The 19,683-nt window shown below is 44.7% G+C and overlaps 1 protein-coding gene across 2 annotated transcripts in view; it reads right to left on the reverse strand.

The window, feature by feature from the left end:
• ddx11 (DEAD/H (Asp-Glu-Ala-Asp/His) box helicase 11) overlaps positions 1-19,683 on the reverse strand; it is a 113,036-nt gene that overhangs the window by 22,541 nt on the left and 70,812 nt on the right. For both annotated transcript variants that reach the window (XM_073058922.1, XM_073058923.1), the window contains 3 exons: positions 19,057-19,191; positions 11,179-11,291; positions 7,449-7,521 (listed from right to left, as the gene is read on the reverse strand). In XM_073058922.1, coding sequence (XP_072915023.1) covers positions 7,449-7,521; positions 11,179-11,291; positions 19,057-19,191 — 321 coding nt within the window. The remainder of the gene's footprint in view (positions 1-7,448; positions 7,522-11,178; positions 11,292-19,056; positions 19,192-19,683) is intronic.

A 19,683-nucleotide genomic window follows, 5' to 3' on the forward strand; every position in this document is an offset into this window, starting at 1 on the left:
GCTTGATAGGAGGCTACAGCACTGATTTCTGCATCTCTGGATATCTCAACAGGAGCAGGAACAATTAACAACAAGTAGCTTAAACAATGGAAGAACGATTTTAATGTATTTTAATATTACTGTTGCAATTGAGTAGCACTGCAAAGATCATTAAAACTAAATATACTCTGCACAGTTGAAGACCTTGGTTAAATGGTAAATTAGTTTATTAAAGATTAGTTTTATTTGTTATACACACATTGAAAGAAACAGCAAAATTCATCATTTTCATCAAGACCAACATCATCTGAGGATGTGCTGCGGGCAGACAATTGTCAGCATGCTCTTGGAAACAACATAGCTGACCACAAAGCAGTAACCCTAACCTGTACATCTTAGAATGTGCGACAAAACCTGCACAGTCACGGGAAGAACTTAAAGATAGTGGCAAGATTTGATCATGTAGCGGTGTGCTACATGCAGCGCTGCAATAACGACACAGAGTCGGTGAGCTGCAGTTACAAAAAAGGTTTATTCAAACTTCGCGGCCTCACTTTAAAGCCTTCCTGATCCCGCCCTCCCCGGGCGGGAATGCTGTAGGGGGTGCGTATTCACAATCCCGTCCCACGCGCGGGCTTTTCCCCTTGCTGGTGAAGCGGGCTTGGCGCCCTCTTTGGGACCGGCCTCAATGCCGGCGCGCGCCGCTTTGTGAGCCGGTTCGAGTGCGCTGGGAAGTGGGTCGCCACATAACACCCCCCCCCCCCCACCCCAGAACCGGCGATACACCCCCCAATGTCCACAGTCTGGGTTGGACCCTGTTTGGGAGGTCTGCCTCTGCGCCGCAGTGCCAGAATCTCGACCAGCTGCGCCAAGTCCACATGGGCCGGTTTGAGTCAGTCCACCGTGAAAACCTCCTCTTCCCCCCAATGTCCAGCACAAATGTGGACCCGTTGTTTCTGATCACCGTAAACGGCCCTTCGTAGGGCCGCTGTAGTGGGTGCTCGATGTCTGCCCCGTCGTACAAAAACGAACTTACAGTTCTGCAGGTCTTTGGGTACGCAGGTTGAGTTCTGCCCATGCTATGAAGTGGGTATGGGGGCCAGGTTACCGAGCCTCTCGCGTAGTCTGCCCAGGACTGCTGCGGGTTCTTCCTCTTGCCCCCTTGGGGCTGGTATGAACTCTCCTGGGATGACCAGGGGTGCGCCGTACACCAACTCGGCCGACGAGGTGTGCAGATCCTCTTTGGGTGCCGTGTGGATTCCAAGCAGGACCCAGGGGAGCTCGGGAGTTAGGCCCTTTGAGGTGGGCCATGAGAGCTGACTTCCGGTGACGGTGGAAACGCTCCACTAGTCCGTTCAACTGTGGGTGGTAGGCAGTTGTGTGGGGCAGCTGTGTCCCCAAAAGGCTGGCCATAGCTGACCACAGGCTGGAGGTGAACTGGGCGCCTCTGTCGGAGGTAATGTGGGCCGGTACACCAAAGCGAGATACCCAGGTGGCAATCAGTGCCCGGGTGCAAGATTCAGAGGTGGTGTCGGTGAGCGGGACCGCCTCTGGCCATCTTGTGAACCGGTCAACGATAGTCAGGAGGTGCCGCGCTCCTCACGACACTGGTAGGGGGCCCACGATATCCACATGAATGTGGTCGAAACGCTGGCGGGTGGGGTGGAACTGCTGCGGCGGGGCTTTGGTGTGCCGCTGCACCTTGGCTGTTTGGCAGTGCATGCACTTTCTGGTCCATTCACTGACCTGCTTGTGGAGTCCGTGCCAAACGAACCTGTTGGCTACCATCCGGACGGTTGTCCTGATGGAGAGGTGCGCTAAGTTGTGAATGGAGTTGAAAACACGCTGCCGCCGGGCTGCCGGAACGATGGGGTGGGGTTGGCCAGTGGTGACGTCACAGAGTAGGGTCCTCTCACCTGGGCCTTTGGGGAGGTCCTGGAGCTGCAAACCGGAGACTGCAGTCCTGTAACTAGGGATCTCCTCGTCTGCCTGCTACGCCTCCGCCAGTGCTTCACAGTCTACCCCCTGGGACAGGGCTTGGATGTTAGGGCGGGAGAAGGCGTCCGCCACAACATTGTCCTTTCCCGAGACATGCCGGACATCCGTCGTGTATTCGGAGATGTAGGACAGATGTTGCTGCTGGCAGGACAACCAGGGGTCGGATGCTTTCGTGAATGCAAAGGTAAGCGGTTTGTTTTCCGTGAACGCAGTGAAGGGCCTACCTTCTAAGAAGTACCTGAAATGCCGGATTGCCAGGTATAGCGCCAACAGGTCCCCGTCGAAAGCACTGTATTTGAGCTCGGGTGGTCATAGGTGTTTGCTGAAAAACGCCAGGGGTTGCCAGCGACCCTCGATGAGTTGTTCCAGCATTCTACCGACTGCCGTGTTGGATGCGTCCACTGTGAGGGCGGTAGGGACGTCCGTTCTGGGGTGCACTAGCATCGCGGTGTTTGCCAAGGCTTTAACGAAAGCGGCGGCGGACTCCTCATCCCAGGTAATGTCCTTGCCCTTACCCGACATCAGGGCGAATAGGGGGCGCATGATTCGGGCAGCTGAAGGGAGGAAGTGGTGGTAGAAATTCACCATACCCACGAATTCCTGAAGGCCTTTGATTGTGTTGGGTTGGGGGAAATGGCGGACCGCGTCTACCTTGGCGGGTAGAGGGGTTGCCCCGTCTTTAGTAATCCTGTGGCCCAGGAAGTCGATGGTGTCGAGCCCGAACTGGCACTTGGCCGGGTTGATTGTCAGGCCGTATTCACTCAGTCGGGCGTAGAGTTGACGGAGGTGGGACAGATGCTCCTGATGACTGCTGCTGGCTATGAGGATGTCATCCAAATAGATGAAAGCGAAGTCCAGGTCGCGTCCCACCGCATCCATTAACTGCTGAAACGTCTGTGCGGCATTCTTTAGGCTGAACGGCATGCGGAGGAACTTGAAAAGGCCGAACGAGGTGATGAGTGCCATTTGGGGACGTAGTTCAGATGCATCGGGATTTGATGGTATCCCCGGACAAGGTCTACCTTGGAGAAGATCCGTGCATCGTGCAGGCTTGCTGCAAAGTCCTGAATGTGCGGCACAAGGTAGCGGTCCGGTGTTGTAGCCTCGTTCAGCCTGCGGTAGTCACCGCATGGTCTCCAGCCCCCTGTTGCTTTGGGCACCATGTGCAGGGGGGAGGCCCATGGGCTGTCAGACCGCTGTATGATCCCCAATTCCTCCATCGCCAGCCGGAGCTTGTCCGGGGGAAGCCTTCAAGCACGGGCGTGGAGAGGTGGTCCTTGTGTCGGGATGTGGTGCTGTGCGCCGTGTCTGGGCATGGCTGCCGTGAACTGCGGTGCCAGAACCGATGGGAAATCTGCCAGGACTCTGGAGAAGTCGTTGTCGGACAGTGTGATGGAGTCTAGGTGTGGGGCCGGCAACTGGGCTTCACCCAGGGAGAACGTTTGAAAGGTCTCGGCGTGGACCAGTCTCTTCCTGGGCAGGTTGACCAGTAGGCTGTGAGCTCGCAAAAAATCCGCGCCCAGGAGCGGTTGGGCTACAGCGGCCAATGTGAAGTCCCACGTGAACTGGCTGGAGCCGAACTGTAGCCGCATCGTACGGGTGCTGTAGGTCCTTACTGTGCTGCCGTTCGCGGCCCTCAGGGTGGGACCCGGTTCTCTGTTGCAGGTGTTGTAACTCATCGGAGGTAAGACGCTGATCTCAGCTCTGGTGTTGACCAAAAAGCGGCGTCCCGACTGCTTGTCCCAGACATACAGGAGGCTGGCCCTGGCGTTTCCCGGGAACTTGCAGGGCAGGCTACAGCGGTGGGCTTCTGCGCCCCACCGCTGGTGGTAGAAACACCATCGTTCATTGGTCTCCTCACCCCTGCCTCTGGGGTTAGTGGGCTCTGCGGCCAGGCCTGGTCTGGTTTGCTGCTGGGAGCTTGGCCTGGTGATCTGTGTGACGGACACCCCATTCTCCTTCTTGGCTTTCCACAGCACGTCCGCCCAGGCCGCCACCTTCTGTGGGTCGCTGAAATCCGCGTTGGACAGCAGCAGGCGTATATCCTCGGGCAGCCGCTCCAGGAATGCCTGCTCAAACATGAGGCAGGGCTTGTGACCTCCAGCCAGGGACAGCATCTCATTCATCAAAGCCGATAGTGGCCTGTCCCCCAAACCATCCAGGTGCAGTAAGCGGGCAGCTCGCTCGTGCCGTGAGAGTCCGAAAGTCCTTATGAGCAAGGCTTTGAATTCTGTGTATTTGCCATCCGCTGGGGGCGATTGTATGAACTCCTCAACCTGGGCAGCTGTCTCCTAGTCGAGGGAGCTCACCACGTAGTAGTAACATGTGGCATCCGAGGTTATCTGCCGAATGTAGAATTGGACTTCTGCTTGCTGGAACCATAGGTGAGGTCGCAGCGTCCAGAAGCTTGGCAGTTTTAACGAAACTGCATGAACAGATGCGGTGTCGTTCATCTCCGGTCCAAATATCGTTTGGGCTGTCAGGGTCACCAATTGTAGCGGTGTGCTACACGCAGCGCTGCAATAACGACACGGAGTCGGTGAGCTGCAGTTACAAAAGAGGTTTATTCAAACTTTGTGGCCTCACTTTAAAGCCTTCCTGATCCTGCCCTCCCCGGGAATGCATATTCACAGTCCCGTCCCGCACGCGGGCTTTTCCCCTTGCTGGTGAAGCAGGCTTGGTGCCCTCTTTGGGACCTGCCTCAATGCCGGTGCGCGCCGCTTTGTGAGCCGGTTCGAGTGCGCTGGGAAGTGGGTCGCCACAATCACCAAATTTCCGATCACTGGCCTGATAAAGGGTTATGTGAACTATGTTAATGTCACATGTACTGAGGTACAATGAAAACTTGTCTTGCATTGCTGTTCATACAGTTCACTTCATTACACTGAGGTAATGAGCATTGCACTGAGGTAGTTTAAAGCAAAACATAACAGAATCCAAGTGTAAACATTACAAAAAAAGTGCAGTACAGGTAGACAATAAGGTGCAAGGTCACAATGAGATAAATTGTGAGATCGAGAGTGCAACGTATCATATTAGGGAACTGTTCCTTAACTGTCCTTGAGCCTGATGGTATGTACTTTTAGGCTTTCAAATCTGCTGCTCGCTGGGAGGAGGGAGAAAAGTAAAAGACCAAGGTGAGTGGAGTCTTTGATTAAGCTGACTGCTTTACTGAGGAAGTGAGAAGTGTAGACAGTCTTTGAGAGAAGATGATTCCTGTCATGCTGAAACTGCATCCACAACTCTTTGCTGTTTCTTGCAGCCAAATTTCTTTAGCTTTCTGAGGAAGTAAATGCATTGGTGAGCTTTCTTGGTTGTGGCATCAATGTGGATGAACCAGGACAGGTTGTTGATCCAGATTCAGAATGAGATTTATTTAGAAAGATAGACAGAGAGATAGATAGCTTATTGATCCCAAAGAAAATTAGTGTCACAGTAGCATTACAAGTACACAGATATACAAAGGTTAGAAGGGAAGTAAGAAAGAATAACAAGCAAGTTACATGTAACAGGAGGGGGGGGGGGGGGGTCATCACTTCCCCGGCTATAGGTTGACTCATCATACAGCCTAAAGGCCGAGGGTAACAACAACCTCGTATAGTGCTCTTTGGAGCAGCGCAGTTGTCTTGTTATGTACATGGAAACATACAGCGAAATGTGACGTTTGCATTAACACACCTTCTGATATGCTGAGGGCTGCCTGCAACTGTCGCCACGCATTCCAGTGCCAACATAGCATGCCCACAATGCTCAGCAGAATAACACAGAACACAAGCAACAAAACATCAGCAGAAACAAGCCCCCTTCCTTCCTTCTCCCTCCCATCCACACACAGACAAGTCCTGGATAGGCCTCCAATTTCCAGATCCAGGTTTCAACAATTGGGCTTTAACTTCCCAATTACCAATCGACTTTCAGGCTCTGATCTTTGGTATCAACCCCTAGACTAGCTGAATACAGAAACCAGAACTCCAGGCACGCTGACTGACGGGCCCTAGTGATCTGCTTGCAAAGGGCATTCAATCCTGGGACAGACCAATACCTATTGATTCATCCATGGTTTCTGGCTTGGAAACACCCAGATCAACTTCTTTGATACCAGATTTGTTGTGCAGTAGTCATTAATGCACGATACATTGCTTTTCTTAGGTACCAGAACGACGGTGATCTTCTTAAAGAAGGTAGGATCCTCAACACACCTACTGATGAAGGTGACATGCATATCTAGACCTGCTGTTCAGTCTTTCAAACTGACCAGTCTACCAACTCAAACAGTTGTACAGAATCTCATCTATCTCTTTAAACCAGCACTGGACAACTTCTTGTACCGATCCTCTAGTTTCAGCTACTGTTTATTCTGGTGGTGTGACTTAGCAAAGCCTGGTGGTGGGAGAGGGGTGTTTAATAGGCACCTTTGCTGGTTGCATAGTTATGATCAAGGGTGTTTGACTGTGGTGGGACAGGAGATCCTCTGGTAGTATTTTGGTGATACACTCTAGAAGTTGGCGTGGTTGAAGACGTTGGCTATGATGAAGAAGACCTCAGGATAGCCCACTTCAAGGCTGTTGATCGTGGACTACAGTTTAATTGCAGGCTTGGGGTGGGGGGGAGGTGCGGCCAGGGGTGAGTGACTTCAACAATTCCAGAATCAAGGCCACTCCAGTTTTGTGGTTCTAAGTTGGTTGACGAAGCCATTGTGGTGATGCACTTCTTTCACTACTTAAGCAGGCCTTCAGCGTCCTCCTAATGCATAATCTTCAGGTTCTCCATTACATCCCTCAGGCCCTTTTTCCACTGAGCAGTTATGGCTCCTGGATTCCCTGGAGTTTCTGGGATTTGGCACTTCAGGGCACCATTGAGCACATCCTTGAATCCTTTCCTCTGTCCACCTGGTAACCTTACCTCACAACATGATTCAGAAGAGTGTTGTTTCAAGAGTCTGATGTGCAGATCAGTCACCACTGCACTGCTCAGAGAAAGTGATGCATATGGTTAGGCAACAGAGTTGGTCTTTTGGTGTAATTAGACCTTGTCATTTTAGGTGATTTTTTTTAGTATTAGATTGCTGGACTACAAAATGGTTTAACAAAATGTGAAAGGACAAACCATAGACACTGTACAAAGGTAAAGAATGGCCAGTAAAGCACAAGTCTAAATGAACAAAGAGAAAGCTTTGTTTGTAAATGCAGCTGTTACTTTGGATGCAATATTAAAAGCATCAAGAAGGAATTGGGGTGGGGTGAAATTTTCCTCTTGAAGTGCATACAGTATTGTGGATGGCAGAGGCTGTTACTCATTAGCAGTGTCATATTCCCTTGTATAAAATCGTTGCTTAGTGAAATCAGTGACTCCGATCTGAAGTAAAGCTGTAAAAGATGCACCTTCCTCTCCCTCTCTGTGTTCAGAAAGAGGGTAACAAATCAGTTACTATAATATTATTAAGGCACGGGCAGGACTCAGCCTGGACTCACCACAGGAAAATTCCACCACTCTGTCTGCAGACACGCCCGAAGTGAACAGGAGCTGGTCTTTGAATTCTGCCACCTGGTGAAAGAATTGGAAATACCGTGGAGATTATGAGAGTGTAACAGGTTTATTTCCCTGTACTGCTATAATTGCCTATTGGACCTCACTCTCATGACAATGGTGTGCAACTGCTCAAATCCCTCATTTGTTTCCTCATACCTTTGCTTCCTCAAAAATGATGCCTTCTGATTTTATCTCTTCTTTCCTACTCTTACTAGCCCAAATGATATTCAACATCATGGCTTTGACCCTTTGCAAGAGATCAATAATGGAAACAGAACAATTTATTCCTAAATCATAAAGTATCTTCACACCTTTCCAGTTAAGTACTGAGAACCTCAAATGGAGCCAAGTAATACCGTTATTGCTATATTTCCTTTTGTCTATTCTCAGTATAAATTAGATGTAACTGCTTTATTTAGAGTACTGTAACTGTTTGCTTAAATTAACATTCTTAAATATACTTCTTTTAACTGTATGCAGTGCATGACCTATTATTTCTTGCTGGGGGCAGTAAAACACACAGCATTCACACAAACTGGGGTTTGGGTGGGTGAGACATCCCAACCTCTCGGAGATGGCAGGACCAATGTTGTATACACCCTAGACGGATGAAGCCGGAGAAAGATGGGTTTATCTCCGCGGAACCAGTGGCTGTTAGCGAGGGGCCTAGCGAGCCAGTTTTCCAGAGATGCCCAGTAAAAGGGGGTTTCATATTCATAATGGATGGGCAAATTGTTGCACAAATAGGCCAACAGAAATGATAAATAATTTCTCAGTTAACCATCTACAGACACTTAGCCTGCCATGTATTTCCAGTACTTTGCTTTATTTCAGATTTCCAAAGTAAACATTAAAAAAAGCACTCTTAGATATTAGAATTAAAAGTGTTCAATCTAATAGAAAAGCAACTGCAAGATAACCATAGGTGGGAACTGAATATTCCAAAGATTACATATTTCAGAAAGGTTGGTGGAATGGACGTAGAGCTCCATCAGGTATGATTAGCTTGTGTGAAGATAGGAGAAGAACAAAAGCAGAACATATGGTGGAGTAATCTATAGGATTTCCAAAGTAATGTTTAAATTTATCGAACTGAGGATGTAATTAGAAGGGGTGGACGAAGCAGAACCAGTAGATTTAGTAGATTTGAATTGTTGAAAAGCTTCCATTATTCAAAGGTTACTGCAGACGATAAAAGTTTCACGGAAGTGAGGGCAACATGGACAGCAGATTGATATACAGCCAGAAAACAAAACAAGGATAAATAAATCATTTTCAATTTAGTGAGTTATAATAATGAGAGGTCTCAGAGAATCAGCTCTGGAACTTCCATTTACAATCAATCTGAATAAATTAGATGAAGTGACCTACTGTAATGTTTTGGATTTTTCTGACACTGGAAACTGACTAGGATTGCATAATTCCTTTGGAAGGAAAAATGGAAGAACAGAATATCACAAAGATAGTGAGACTATTAAATGATTTGCCATTGAGGTTCATGTAAGATACAGAAAGTTAACATGAAGGTATAACAATTAAGGGGGGGTACTGCAACGTTAGTCTTTATTTCTAAAGGAGGTACTTAGTGAGAAATTCTGCCTAATCTGAAGTAATGCCTGTAGTTTTGGTCTTTTTATTTAAAACCCAGCACAGAGCCCTGGAGCATCCCACTTTAAGGATTTCTAACTAAAAATGACATTTATTGTTACCATTTTCTGCCCATTAACCAGCCTTCTACAAATGCTAATATTAAAGGCTGAGCAGCAAAGTTTCACCAACATGATTTATTTAATGTGGGAAAGAGAGAAGACTGGGCCTCCAATTAAAATACATAGATTCTCTGAGGAGGCTTAACAGGGTAAGTGAAAAATGGACACCTTCCCCGATGGAGTCGTTTTTAAAGACAGAGGAGGAATTTCTTGTCTGAGGTTGAGAATTTTTAGAATTTTATATCTCAAGAAAACAATGATTGAACATTTAGATCGAAATAGAATTTTGGAAGTGGGGTGGGCTCTGAAATTGACATTTATAGGGAAAAGGGGAGGGGAGTTAAGGCCAAATAGCAACCACAATACAGAATAGTAGAAAAAGGTCAAAATGCTGAATGGCCTTTTCCCTTTCCTAATCCTTACATCTTAGAACTTCTTCCTGCATATCTCATTGTACTTTGGAAAAGTTGTAAAATCCTTAGTTTCCTGCTATGTATCTAAAAAAATAAGGATTTTATCATTGAAGTGAACTATATTAATGCTAATGACCAATTACCAATCTGAAATCTGTTGAGAAAGAAATGAAAGCATAGTGACATCAACCAGATTTGCTGACATTTATATGTCAGCAGTGATGAAGAACAAAATGTCAGGAAGGCAATGGGTCACAGCTGGAACTGGAAAACTTCGTGAATTGCAGGGGTAAGGTTACAGTGGAGTTTAAGAAAAATGAAGGTTATTTAATACCTTGATGGTACAAGAAGCTCATTTCGGTTAGTTAGGATCAGCATAATTGGCCAGTTGTAGTAGTTGTGGTACAATACTTGTGCACAAGAATGTGGCAAGAATTACGGGTAGGTGACATAATGTAAATGCTGTTTTCTTTGAAAGAATGGAGAAGATCCGGCTCATTATGCCTGTAATAGCTCCCCAAAATGGTTCAGCCCGAAGTTGTATAATATCAGGGGCTGAGAATAATGGTTTCAGTGCTCCCAGAGATGAAATCTCAACACATCTACAGATTGGTGCCACATATAGGCAGGACACCTCAGATACGGGAGATACTTATGCTGCTCAGATGGTAAGAGTGCACCATATAATGCAAGACTCATAGAACCTGAACAAAACTGTGTGTACAGGGGGATCACATTGAAACCTATCGAATACTGAAAAGCCTACATGGAGAGGATAGAAGCAGAGGCCACAGCTTCAGAATAGAAGGACCCCACTTCAGAATGGAGATAAGGAGGAATTTCTTTAGCCAGAGGGTGGTGAATCTGTGAAATTAATTGAGACTGGCAGCCATGGAGGCCAAGTTACTAGGTATATTTAAATAGGTTCTTGATTCGTAAGGACATCAATGGTTATGGGGAAAGGTAGAATAGGGTTGAGAGGAAAAATGAATGAGCCATGATTGAATCGCAAGGCAGACTTAATGGACCGAATGGCTTAATTCTGTTCTTATGTCTTATGCTCTTACAGAACAGAGAATAGTATCCAGCACAAACCCAAAACAAGACAATTATCTAAGATATTTGCATGTCAATAACAATATATATTGTTTGGAGGGGTAGTGGCTGGTGGGAGAGGAAGATGAAACTTGGATATAAAGCCATATGTTACTGTAGCTATTTTGAAAGCATTCGGAGAAGCATTTGAACATATCTATAATCAACCAGGAGGGCATTATAGTCAAAACTGGTGATGGACTAACATGTTACCACACATGCACACAAACTTGCATATCAGACATGCAGAATTCCTGGATATTGATAGGGAGCTAGAATGTAGAATGATTTTCCCCTCACTGGATGGATCAGCTAAGAATATCTACACAGTGAAGGAGCAAAATGGTTTGGCTCAGTTCTCCCCAATGGAATTAAGTAAACTGAAAACCAAATTGGAGAGGTGGTAAAATCTCACTAAACCAAAACACCACCCATGTGACATCAGGAAGAATTACCGGTTGCATTGTGCCTCCAGCGATGACCACCGCTCGACTCTCCTTCACTATCTCAGCAAAGTGGACAGCTGGGTTCAGCAGCAGGAACTTCAGGCTGCTCTGAGATACCATACCTAGGGGATAGACAGAGCAAGTATAAGATTGAATCAAACCAGGGCATAATGTTGCTTGACCACATCTGTCATTTGGTTTGGTTTCAGAGTCTATAACTAAGGCATTGGATTTAGATGCCGATAGGTAGCAGAAACAAGTTAATATTTTACTCTCCACCATTGAGAGCTCTGGGTGGTGGAAAATAAATGGGAATCAGGGGATGTCACAGTGAAGGCCATAGTCAACCATTCAAATGATCAAACTAAACTTGAAAAGACCTGAATTTAATCAGAACTGTGATCATTCCCTATGATATAATGGGTTTCTCTGAAGCGTAATAACAGATAGTTGTAGGGAGAATAGTGAGGGTTAATAACTGGTAAATAGAGATGTGGCTTGTGCTTATGTGGTAACGAAACCACAAATAAAGCCTAAAAATAGAGACACAGAATGCAATGGCAACTACATCCAGGTTTCAGAAACTTCACTTATTGTGTAATAGCAACCGACTGTTGCAATAGAAAACTATATTTATTAGAGACACAGGGTGGAACAGGGTCTTCTGGCCCAATGAGCCCTGCAACCCACCTATTGAACACTAGTCTAATCACAGGACAATTTATAATGACTAATTAGCATACTAACCAGTACAACTTTGGATTGTGGGTGAAAGCCATAACATCACCCAGAGAAAACCCATAGTCACAAGGAGAAAGTACAAACTTTTACAGATGGTGCCAGAATTGAACACTGACATCCCGAATTGTAATAGCATTCTGCTAAATGCTACGCTATCATGGTGTAGACCTGTGGGTAATCATTTTATTTTGTAATCAGGACCTACTCTGCAACTTAATTTCTGTAGACACCATTCTCTTATCAAAATGGAGCTTTACTGGTAATCTTGCCAACTGAGAATGTAAATGCTGTACCAAATTCATGCTCAGCTAGATTAGCTTTGACTGGTCTCCTGGTGTGCATCAGTTTTTAAATAAATAGCCTGTTATTTTGAACACCAGCTCCATGTGATCTTTCAGCTTGTGCTTGTACAGAACACGAGACAACATCTTACAAAAAGCAACTGTGAAATAAATAATATACAGCCGGTCCCCAGGATATGACAGGGTTCTGTTCCTGAGAACTATTTGTAACACAAGCTGTTCCTAAGTCGGAAATGAAGCAAAGCAGTGCGTGGGAGAGGATCTCAGAAACAGCTGCAATAGGAGAACAAGTGGGTATGCAAAGAGCGGCAGCCAACTGGTCTTAGTGTGTGAAAATCTGCTTAGTGCTCCCAGCTCTGCGTAGTTCCACCCAACTCCTGATTGTTCCAGTGGGGAGAGAAGACATGCAGAAATGACCCCTTCTCACCTGGCAGAAGGTGCCTGCAGCAGCTGGCAAACCCATCCCTATTCATCCAGCCAGTCTCCCAAATGTTCATTCATATGTGCAATATTCTTCAACTTGGGCATTTGCTTCCCAAGGAGGATCTGCATTGAACTAGTTCTGATCCACTTGCTCAAGATAGAATTGCTAATCAGATCAGAGCTGCCTGCCACCCCTCAGTTATTTCAGACATTCCCACAAACAAGCAGATCTAAATCCCATTCCATACTGGGCCTACAATTCCCTCAAACCCTGGACATCAAATCTGATTCCACCACCTTCTCATTCAGAGGGGAGAAGTGCAATCCATTTGAACCACAGATGGTAGCGGATAGAATCCTCAGTTCACGGATTTGACTCTTAGATAGTGCACAAAGTGGAACACTACCACTAGTTACAGGGCTGCCCTTAGACTTGAGAAAGTGCTTCTTTGCAAATGTGATTGTGTTGGCCTTTGCCAGAATACATAAACCAGAAACCTGAGTGAGAAGGGACCCAGTGTGGCAGAAGACCAGCCACAGCTCCAGCTGACCAGTGCCTTCAAAAAAGAGAGTGAGAGTGTGAAATTGTTGCCAGCATGTATGAACTGTAGTTATCAACTTGTGCACTAACCCCAAATGAACAAGACAACAATCTGTCTTAAGGATTGGTCAGTTGTGAAAACTGACCATGTCATCAGGGATAAACAGGTAAGACCTCAGAACAGTGGCATCAAGTAGAGCTGCTGCCTCAACTCCAGCGACTCATGTTCAACAGCAGCCTCTGATGTTGCCTGTGTGGAGTCTGCATGTTCTCCCTGTGACTGGGTGGGATTTCTCCGAGTGCTTCAGCTGCCACCCACATCCCAAGGATGTGCAGATTAGTAGGCTAATTCACGACAGGCAGTCCCTGAGTCACGAATGTCCGACTTACGAACAACTCGTACTTACAAATGGCCTGCCACAAAGCCTATTACAGGGGTGGCCAAACTTACTTAATTTAAGAGCTACATATGATTAACTTCAGATGTTTCAGAGCCGCAAGACACGAACAAAATTTGCACACGTTTTTATTGTTACATACACATTTTGTTACAAAAATTTTATAAAAATGTTAAGAAATACATGTACACAATATTTATTCATGCATGTAGTTTTTTAACCTGTTAATTTGTATTAGTTTCAGTAATCATAATGTACATATATTTTTACGACATAAACAGACAATGCTACAATTATCAGGCTATTAAAGCTGCTATTTACTGCCAGTAGAGGTCTTATGGGTCACCATCTTGGCTGAGAGTTGTTGAAAATCCGGCTGATATGTTGTCAAGGCTGTACAAATTAGCTCCGTCAGGTGTTAATTTGTAAGGATTGCACGATGCTTTGACGACAAACTTCAATACAGAGTACAGTGATTCACAGCAGTATGTTGTGCTGAAAATTGAGATGAGTCGCACACTAGTTTTCTTCAGTTCAGGATATTTTATTTCTGAAATTTGTTTCCAGAACTCAGTTGTAGACTGGGATTTATGGATCATCTTTAGACCCAGGTCCTCCTGTAATTCCATTAGTTTCATTTCCACAGCAGATGATCCTGTAACCAGAGGTTTGAGAATTGGACAACCATCATTGACCACATCAACCATGAATGGATTTACAAGAAAGGTGAAGCAGGGCTTCAACTTCTGCAAGTCATCAAACCCGGCTAGGACATTATCAAGCAGTCCTTGTAATTTATTTTTGTATTCTTCCAGTTTGTGATCTTTTATTTCAGTATCAGGGACTGTATTTACTCTCCTACTGAGATTGGGAAAGTGAATTAAGTTTCTTGACAATATATCTCTTTGAAAAATTCTTATTTTATTCTGAAAGCTGAAAATTGTCTGAGTAAGATCAGAAACAATCTTATCCTTCCCCTAGAGTGCCAAGTTAAGAGTTTTTAGCTGATTCATTATATCAGTAAGGAACATCCGATCTTGCATTCATTCATCATTTTCTTTAAGAAAGGTAATAATAGGCTCCGACAGACCCACAAACCTACTAAAGACATTGCTGGTTGTCAGCCACCTCACAACGAGACATCACTGGGTTTATCTTCAAGCTCCAGTTCTTCAATAAAATTTTTGAACTGGCGGTGGGTCTTCCCATTTAAGCGTATGAAATTGATAATTTCAAGGACAGATTTCATACCACTTTCATACTTGAAGTATCTGGCTGCTAGGTGTTCATGATGAATTATGCAATGAACAGGGAGAAACTCTGGAAAGCTGGGATCACTTTTCATAAGTGCAATTAATCCTGCATTTCCCCCACCATTGCAGGTGCTCTATCTGTTGCAACACTGACGAATTTATTCAGTGGAACATCAGCATTTGTTAAGGCTCTGTCAAGCACATTTTTAATGTCAACACCACGAGTTGTTTCTTTTAATGCCACCAAGTCCAATGTCTCTTCTTTCAGTTACATCAGAGGAAACATAAACGAATGAATACCACCAGTTGTGGGTTGTCTTGTATGTCTGTAGATTCATCAAGAGCTAAGCTGAATGCAAGGGAATTCTTTACATCATTTTGCCTGCAACACCAGCACTGATCTGGGAGATACGCCTCTCTGTAGTGTGGCATGAAACTGGTGTTTGTGCTATTAGTCGCAGAAGTTTTGTGTAATTTGGATCTAACACTGCAACTTCAGCTATATTCTTCTTAACAAATTCGCCATCAGAATATGGGCGTTTAGCACGAGCAATATTCCATGACATAACAAAACTAGCTTCAGTCGTATCGGCTTCCTTACTGAACGTTGTCAACAGTGTCTGCTGGCTATTTAGAGATGATTTTAACACAGTTAATTTGTTTTTCCATAATTCGGATTTACATGGATAATCAGCCAAAAAGTTTTTGTTATTTGTTTCATAGTGGTGTTTCAAATTACTAGCTTTGTAATAACTGAATGACACATTGCAGATAAGACACAAAGATTTACCTCCTTTAACGGTGAATGCAAAATCTTTCTCCCACTGTGGCTTAAGATGCCTGTTTTCATCTTCATATTTTCATTTCTTACAATTTGATGACGCCATCTTCCTTCACAAAATTTTCACAGACACTTGTAAACAAAACTTGTATCTTCAGTATACCAACTAGGTCTGCACAATTCAGCAGCCTGTGTTACACTGCGTTAATGTACATGACGTGAGTGAGGTCGGACCGAGACTCACTAACACTTTTGAGCGCCAAACGATGTAGATTTACGTCTGCACTACTTTTACCTTCAGCGCCCAATGATAGACAATAGGTGCAGAAGTAGACCATTCGGCCCCTCGAGCCTGCACCACCATTTTGAGATCATGGCTGATCAACTACTATCAATACCCGGTTCCTGCCTTGTCCCCATATCCCTTGATTCCCCTATCCATAAGATACCTATCTAGCTCCTTCTTGAAAGCATCCAGAGAACTGGCCTCCACTACCTTCCGAGGCAGTGCATTCCAGACCCCCACAACTCTGGGAGAAGAAGTTCTTCCTTAACTCTGTCCTAAATGACCTACCCCTTATTCTCAAACCATGCCCTCTGGTACTGGACTCTCCCAGCATCTGGAACATATTTCCTGCCTCTATCTTGTCCAATCCCTTAATAATCTTATATGTTTCAATCAGATCCCCTCTCAATCTCCTTAATTCCAGCGTGTACAAGCCCAGTCTCTCTAACCTCTCTGCGTAAGACAGTACAGACATCCCAGGAATTAACCTTGTGAGTCTACACTGCACTTCCTCTACAGCCAGGATGTCCTTTCTTAACCCTGGAGACCAAAACTGCACACAATACTCCAGGTGTGGTCTCACCAGGGCTCTGTACAAATGCAAGATGATTTCCTTGCTCTTGTACTCAATTCCCTTTGTAATAAAGGCCAACATTCCATTAGCCTTCTTCTCTGCCTGCTGCACTTGCTCATTCACCTTCAGTGACTGATGAACAAGGACTCCTAGATCTCTTTGTATTTCTCCCTTACCTAACTCTACACCATTCAGATAATAATTTGCCTTCTTGTTCTTACTCCCAAAGTGGATAACCTCACACTTATTCACATTAAATGTCATCTGCCAAGTATCTGCCCACTCACCCAGCCTATCCAAGTCACCCTGAATTCTCCTAACATCCTCATCACATGTCACACTGCCACCCAGCTTAGTATCATCAGCAAATTTGCTGATGTTATTTTCAATGCCTTCATCCAAATCGTTGACATAAATTGTAAACAGCTGTGGTCCCAATACCGAGCCCTGTGGCACCCCACTAGTCACCACCTGCCATTCCGAGAAACACCCATTCACCGCTACCCTTTGCTTTCTATCTGCCAACCAGTTTTCTATCCATGTCAATGTCTTCCCCCCGATGCCCTGAGCTTTGATTTTACCCACCAATCTCCTATGTGGGTCCTTATCAAATGCCTTCTGAAAATCGAGGTACACTACATCCACTGGATCTCCCCCGTCTAACTTCCTGGTTACATCCTCGAAAAACTCCAACAGATTAGTCAAGCATAATTTACCCTTGGTAAATCCATGCTGGCTCGGCCCAATCCTATCACTGCTATCTAGATATGCCACTATTTCATCCTTAATAATGGACTCTAGCATCTTCCCCACCACGAATGTCAGGCTGACAGGTCGATAGTTCTCTGTTTTCTCCCTCCCTCCTTTCTTAACGATCTACGTCGTGTATTTTAAAACTCGCTGTCTTCAGCACCACGTAGCAATTCTCACCAAATCTTGAGCGATGCAATTCAGTCTCAAGGGATTTCCCATGGTTCTATTTACCGCCAAAATGCTTTCGCATGCATTTCTACACAATGGCAGCACGTGGTAAAAAGGAGGTCAACCAACAAATTTCCATGAGCCGCACATTGAATGCCAAAGAGCCGCATGTGGCTCGCGAGCCGCGGTTTGGCCATCCCTGGCCTATTATATTGAAAATCTGAGTTAAATACAATGGTTCATAGTAACGAACACACACACTACGTTGTGACGCTCATGAAAACATTGCGAGGCTTCAGCAGTTCGTTGCCTCGTGGAAATCCGTCCGCCATTTTAAGTCGGATCATGTTACCGTTAACACTGTGCTGAGTGTGTAACTTTGTATTTGGCTTAAATTTTTCTCTTATTTACCCTTGTAATCATATCTTCAAAGTGTAAATCCGATGCAAATGCTGGTGATGCATCAAAGGAAAGGAGAACGATCAGTTGAAAATAAAGGTGGAAATAATAAAGCGATCGGAAAAAGGTCAAATGCCATTGGTCATTGGAGAAGCGTTAGGCTACAGTCAGAACGATCAGAACAATTTTAAAGGATAAAGTGAGCATAATGGAGCATGTGAAAGGCCTTGCCCCGATGAAAGCTACAATTATTTCTAAGCAATGCAGTGGTTTGATTATTGAAATGGAAAGGCTATTGATAATTTGGTTAGACGATCAAAATCAGCGTAATATTCCTATTAGCCTTACTTTACTACAAGAAAAGGCTCGAAGCTTTTTCAATGATTTAAAAGCTGCATATACAGCAAGTGAAGGTGCTTGTGATGAAGAATATTAAAGTGCAAGGTGAAGCAGCGAGCACCGATGTAAGTGCTGCAAGTGATTTTCCTGAAATGTTTAAAAAAAATAGAGGAGGGAGGTTATTTGCCAGACCAAATATTTAATGTAGACAAGACTGGCTTATTTTGGAAAAAAAATGCCTGAAAGGACCTACATTTCGAAAAAGGAAAGAAGTGCACCAGAGCATAAGGCATCAAATGATAGGCTAACGTTATAACGTTTGAGGAAGAAGAAGACTGTGACCTAGGAACTCTGGAACCGAAAAAGTTTGCGACAAAATAGTTAGCCGAAGCCTTTCGTCTCATTGAAGCAGGGACGGCAAAGTTAGAGGAGCAAGATCCTAATACAGAGAGGTTCACCAAAGTTTACTGTGCAGTTACCGAGAACCTCAGTTGCTACCTGTGTGCAACTTATGTACAAATCCAACTTAAAGAAAGGCTCAGGAACGGAACTCATTCGTAAACTGCGGACTGCCTGCAGTTTGCTGGAGGTAGAATCTGGATGTGGGGGTGTTGATGGGACTGTGGGGAGAATAGTTGCAGGAAGAATGAGCAGAATAGGATTGTGCTGTAAACTGGCAGAACTTTGATTAGCTGAAATGGTCTCTTTTGTAAAAAAAACATGGACAGATAGCTTACGTAAATTGAAGGAAGATGGATACAATGGAAGGATTGGACAAGAAGAGGACGGGAAAAACAGTAAGTCCCTGAGAGCTACAAATTGAGAAGAGACAGAGGCAGAGCAAGGAGTGAAAATGATTACCAAACAGCAAACACTAAATAAACTAATAAAAGATGGAATTTGCACTTGGTTCCAACACTGAGTCCCACCTTGTTTCTGAATGACGACTCGTCCATCCTTGTTGGTGCTGGTAAGGGCAAAGAGAAACCCTTCAATGTGCATCATTGGTGATGCCATGAGAGGCTGCTCCTTCTCCAGGGACTCCTCCTGCTCATGGAGTTTAACTGAAAAAATAAATAAAACTCAAAAATTGGTTATAAAAACACAAAAAGATCATTTGACAAAAATCAGACTGATATGAATTCTAGAACTTTCTCAAAACAACTCGCAAATCAATATTTGTATCTTACTCCTTTTAACACTGTCTTTTCATTCTCACTTGCTTTGATCATATGGTGGGTGACCTGACTGGTGAACACTTCTACATGCTATATCCTTATTTACAGATAGATACACTTAAATGGCTTTGCAAGTCTGAATAAAGGGTAACAAATTGTCTGATCTTGGAAGACGATGTTTGCTCTCCCTCAAATTACAAATTGTCCTAGGGCTATTGTTATTAATCTGGGGTTATTATTATTAAACTTGAGTTCACAGTACAAATTTAGCTGCATTAATATTAACAACGGTCCAAGTGTTTCATAAAAGCATAATCATCCAAATATAAAAGCAAAGATGAAAAGTTTGGTTAGGAGGATAGACTTCTATCAAGGAGT

This window comes from Hemitrygon akajei, chromosome 10 (assembly GCF_048418815.1).
Source record: "Hemitrygon akajei chromosome 10, sHemAka1.3, whole genome shotgun sequence".
Taxonomy (NCBI): Eukaryota; Metazoa; Chordata; class Chondrichthyes; order Myliobatiformes; family Dasyatidae; genus Hemitrygon; species Hemitrygon akajei.